The sequence below is a fragment of the Nematolebias whitei genome, chromosome 1 (assembly GCF_014905685.2).
Source record: "Nematolebias whitei isolate Nwh7 chromosome 1, NemWhi1, whole genome shotgun sequence".
Classification (NCBI taxonomy): domain Eukaryota; kingdom Metazoa; phylum Chordata; class Actinopteri; order Cyprinodontiformes; family Rivulidae; genus Nematolebias; species Nematolebias whitei.
In genome coordinates this window covers 88915500-88921040 of record NC_056498.1, presented here as the reverse complement: position 1 = coordinate 88921040, position 5541 = coordinate 88915500, and the positions used below count along the sequence as shown (strand labels likewise).

The following is a 5541-nucleotide window of genomic DNA, read 5'->3' as shown; positions in this document are numbered from 1 at the left end:
AATGAGACGGCGCCCACCGAGAGGGGGGGGTCTGTGTTTCCCCACACCCACTATTGAACATTCTTATGGAGAACCCTTATAGTGACAAGCATGCACACACACAAATACACACACAGTTGTTTAGAGTCAGGTGTTTATCAGATACACACTCGGGTTACGGTGGCCACTAAATGCATCTTGTATTAACATGTACTGTATAAAATACTTTTTAATGACAAGTATCATTATATAAGCATATGTTATTTTTTGTTGTGGTTTCTCGGTTTTGTCTTATTTCTTTCTGCAGGTCTAAAGGTAGACTTCACTGATGTTGATTTGTGTTCTCTTTATACCTCTCTCCTCTACTCCCATCTCCTTCTTTCCCTTTTAACCCTTCTTCCACTTTTCTGCTTTTCTTTACTCCTTTGTTTTTCATCCCCGTGTCCATTACATCTGAAACAAACTCAAAGCAATTCTAATAAAGTTTTATTTATATATCAAGTGAAGCATTAAGGCCAGCTGTAATGCTCTGCTTGTGAAAGTAAATCTGTTGGGCATCACCTTGACACTACTCAGACAATAATTCTGAGTGTCACAATGCTGGACAGGACACGGGGGGAAGTAAAAAAAGAAAAAAAAAGTCCTTCTTCTTACTAGAGAAGTTATTTTAAGATGGCAGCAACCCAGTTTGGTCCAAGCTGTGTATGACCTAGCTGTTATTGCCATTGATTTTGGTCAGTTAAACTTTGTCAAAAATGAGTTTGTTCAGAGAGCTATCTACAAAAGGTAAGATATTGTTTATATCATTTATACAGAACCCCATTTAAAATTGCTGCAATATCCTTTTAGACAGTACCTATTAAACCCTTAAGTAAATTGTGATTAGATAATTTGAAATAACGCTGAAAGAATCACAGTCCACTTTTATTTTACAGAGAATAAAGAATGGAAACAGCAACATTTGAACGTAACTCCTGCAGCAGCTGATTGAACCAGGATCTGGGCAGTTCAGGTCCAGGAGTGTTTGATGGAGTTGCTGAGCTGCTCCTGAGCAGTTTTAGCTGTTTGGGACATTAACAAGGTCCTACTGAGGTCAGGGACTGACACTGCTGCAGACGAGTCTGCTTGGTCTGCAACAATTTTGTGGTACAGTTCATAAAAAATACTGAAATAAACATGTAGTTACATTATTTTACTGTAAAATTATGGATTAGAAATGTTTGATATTCAAATTTGAACCTAAATATACCTCAGTTTTGTTTGTTTTTTTGTTCCACTGATGATGTTGGATTAGACGGTGGTGAAGGTGAAGCGAGTGATGTGATGGTATTCCTCACCGGGATGCAGGAGACAGTCTGGAAAGGAAGGCTATAAACAAGATACACATGCACACAAAAAAGTGTGTTGAATTAGTTTTTCGAAGCTGAAGTTAAGTTTTGGACAGGGAATATTGGGGAAGTTTCTAAAGTTAGGTTACATTTTAGGGCTGGGATGCCTAAAGTGAATAGAAGTTGATTGATCATTTACACACCTATCAATGGTCTGCATTAGAACCTGATTGGATTCAGGCAATCCTTCTGGGCTTTTAACTTCTTTTGTCAGTATCTTCCATGCATTAGCCTTTTGACTGACAATTTCTCATAATACTACATACCTGGTTGACAGCGTCAGGCCAGCTCTGTGTCTCCAGGCAGAAAGCGCTGTGCTTCAAATATCTAAAACCACCCTTTCCTTCTATAGAACCATCCAGGAAATTGGCAGTGTAGAACTGGACTCCTGGTTGGCTCGTAGAAACCTCCAGAACACGTCCACTGGGTGGGTGACAGACCCTAGAACGAACAAGTTTTATTCCGGTCTCAACTAAGTTCATCTGTTCTGTTTGTGTTACGTATGAATGATAAACATCTAAAAAATGTGTTCATTTATGTGGGTGAGAAAATGTCATGCAGGAACCTAGCAGCGTGTTTTTCTGTCCACTCTGCTCTGGGTGAAGACAGACAGAAGTTGTGGTCAAACCCTTTGCCAGGAACTTCCTTCAGTCGAGCACCAATCAGGACTTCTTTTCTAAGATCGAAAGGTGTGCCTTCCACAGCCCTGACCTCTCCTGCCAAGAGTTTGGGTAAGAGATTACACATCAGCTCTACATCTCAGACATATTTCAATACGGACATATCATTCAAAGTTAAAAAAAGTCACAGAGTTGGACTTTGACTGAACTGGGATTTGGATCTCTAATGGTTTACACACTCAAATAATAAGTTTGATGATTTTTGGAGTTTTTACCACAAACTGTTCAATGACAGAGATGAAACACTAACATTTGAGCTGTCTTGAGACTGTTCAAAACTGTGTTAAAACTTTTCTCATTTCTATAGTCTTTCATTTAGCCTTTATTTATACAGGTAGTCTCATTGAGTCACAATAACTCATTTTCAAGAGAGACCTGTTTAGGGAGCAGATGGGGGGGGGGGGTGTTAAGGGCCTTGCTCAGGGGCCCACAGTGGGGTGCACGAGGGTGGAGGCAGGTGTGGGTGTTTCACCTTTTCCACCCACATTTTGACGTTGACTGTACCGGGAGTTGAACCTGCAACTTTCCAATCACAGGCCCATCTTCTAACCTCTGCGCCACCACTCCCCCAAAACGTCTTAAAATGTTATATAAGTTGATACATTAAAATGAAGACAATCCTTCCAATTAGTGTCACTCACTGAATAAAAAAATGACATTTTTTCTCCCCAGAAGACAGCGTGCACGTCCAAACCCTCATTTTATCTGAGCTTAGACTTTTCTCTGCAGAACTGGGTGAAGGGGATTCTCAGCTTGTCATGTCTCCTACATAAAGCACGTTAGACTTGTAAAAGTCATCATGTGTGACAATGAGATGCATCTGGGAGATTTCACCAGAGGTTCTTACCTGTAGGGATGGATGTCTCATCAACTGGCAGATAAGACTGTGCACAGATGGACACTTCATGATCATAGACATCTGCTGCTCCCTTGAGCCAAACATAAAGAGATACAGCTGAAGAGCCTTTTAAATTCCAGATTGTAAAGCAACAAAATGGAAAGAACACCAGCAGGCTGAATAACAGCGTCATCTGTTTTGTTGGGAGTCACTTCTGATGGTTCTTTAAGAACGTCATCAGCACTTGCTTGTGAAACAAGTTACCAGTAGTCATCTTCCATTTAAAAAAGGAGAAATATCACATATTCTACTGATGTCATCTCTGCAGCATCAAAATATTTCTGGGTTTGTTTACATATCCTTCCTTTTTCAACAAGAAGTATATTTAGCAACTTTAACAACCACAAAATCAGAAGATCTACTCGAGTTAGACTTCATTTGTTGCCTATCCCTTCTAAAAGAAAATTTAAGAAGCTTTGATGTTTGAAGCTTTTAGAAATTGGACTGTGTGAGTATTAATTTGCATTCAGTGTGACAGAGGTTTTTAGATCATTTATACTGTTGTGATTTAATGTGATCACGGTGGCGCAGCTGGTAGAATTGCCACCTCTCAGTGAGGTCGCTGGATCAAATCCTGGCCGGGGCTCCATTCTAGGTGGAGTTAGCATGTCCTCTTCGTGCATGCGTGGGTTTTCTCCAGGTACTCCAGTTTCCTCCCACAGACATGTTAGACTGATTGGTAACTCTAAATTGTCCCTAGGTGAGTGAGAGACAGTGAATGATTGTCTATGTGTCCCTGTGATGGACTAGAGACCTGTCCAGGATGGATGGATAATCATATATTTAACTTGGTCTTTTCTTTGCATTTTATTACAATCGTGATCATCTTTCGTCAGCATTTCTGAACATAGCTTAGTTGTGTTGAACAATCATGCAGATGATCAGGAGCCATTACCTGCCCAGATAGGTTGAAGTAGGAGTGGTTGGTGAGGTTGATGGGGGTGGTTTTGGTCGACCGGGCTCGGTATTCAGCCGTCAGTGTTTCCCCCTGGCCAAAATGTCCAAATCTTCCTTAATTCACATTTGTAAAAATCCATTAAATCAACAACAAATGATGACTTGCCCTTACTGTATACAGTAGTCCCTCGCTACTTCACAGTTCGTTTATCGCGGACTCGCTCTATCGCGGTTTTTCAAAATAAGATTGAACATGACACACAATACATAGTTCCCATGTGACGTAACATCAGGGGCATTTCCGGTACATCCTCCATGTTGTAAGGCTGTCTCTAGCAGCAGGTAAAGATACAGTGCAGTTTACCTTTAGTTAATTTTCTCAAGTTTTTTTTTTTTCCTCTTTCTTTAAGTAAATTGCAATGGTTGTTTCGTGCTGGGTTAGAGGATGTTACAACCGGGTAGACGTTTGGGCAAAGCACAGTTTTCACTTAATCCCAAAAATAAGGAAATGTGAAGGACCTCTATCAGAGGAGCTCACACAGAACATTGTTGAGTCTGGCTAAGGATCTGCCCTCAAAGATGTCAGCGATCTTTAATGTAGCAACGATTAGCTTAGCTGATGTAGCATGTAACAAGCTGAGGGACATCTACATGTATATTATTGTAACTACTTACTCTGCCAGTCAGCAGAACTTTGTTATTAACATGAAGAGTTTGGACGTCCTTCACAAATCCATCATTGATTATAAGCATCCATGGATTTAAAACTGCGAAGCTCCTCCGTTGTAGGCACTCCTCGTGTTCACTAAATTAGGGCTGCAACAACGAATCAATGAAATCGGTAAAAATCGATGATTAAAAGCGTTGGCAACGAATTTCATTATCGATTCGTTGTGTTGTGCAATTATGCGTCTTTCACGGCGCTGCGGAGACGTTTCGGTTTGTTCACAAGCAGTTCATTGTCAATGCTGACTGACTGAATAGTTTGGAAAAAAGAAACCTCTGCAGCGCAAGTTGAACAGAGCGAGGGGGGAGGAGGAAACGGAGCAGAGGCTGTTTTCAAAGGAAAATAAGTAAATTTTAGAAATGACCAACGCAGAGAAAACTGTTCGACCCAAGTCCTCCAAAGTGTGGGAGCTCTTCACAAAGATAAAAGATGAGAAGCATGCCACTTTGAAATCGTCGACACAACACGAGAGAACCACGCTGATAAACGTAAACATGTCGGAGTCACGAGGAGGAGGAAGGAGCAGCAGCTGATACAACTCGTCTCAGTCCCAACTTGTGTTGGAGGCGAGTCTCTACAATTTAACACATTGTTCTGTTTCCAAGAGAGAAAACGTAACATCAGTCTCTCTGGTAGATGAAGCTGCTGCTTGTTTGTTTGTTTGCTGATTAATGACGGTGATAGAGAACGTGTGTTACTTTTTATTTAATTTAATTGGTACAAGCAGTGTTTAAATGTGATATATAAATAAATCTAACACAAGATAATAATTTAATGATTAAGCTTCAACTTTTAATTTGCTGGCAAAGTCTGAAGACACTGCAGGTATGGCAGGATGAATTGCATTTAAACAGGAATTAAAGTAATTTATTACATCTACTCAAATGTGTGTAATTAAGTATTTTATACTGTATGTGTGTGTGTGTGTGTGTGTGTGTGTGTGTGTGTGTGTGTGTGTGTGTGTGTGTGTGT

At 40.4% G+C, this 5541-nt stretch overlaps 2 protein-coding genes across 2 annotated transcripts in view; both read right to left on the bottom strand.

Moving 5' to 3' along the window:
- si:dkey-191g9.5 (rap1 GTPase-GDP dissociation stimulator 1) overlaps positions 1–5541 on the bottom strand; it is a 58502-nt gene that overhangs the window by 12216 nt on the left and 40745 nt on the right. The gene's annotated exons all lie outside the window — the stretch shown is intronic.
- Positions 1069–3933, bottom strand: galm (galactose mutarotase; the record flags this gene model as incomplete). The annotated part of the gene is given in 6 exon segments (XM_037681148.1): positions 1069–1109; positions 1229–1347; positions 1634–1808; positions 1933–2083; positions 2895–2976; positions 3841–3933. Coding segments are annotated over 5 exon segments (579 nt in total), but the record flags the coding sequence as incomplete, so codon positions are not given.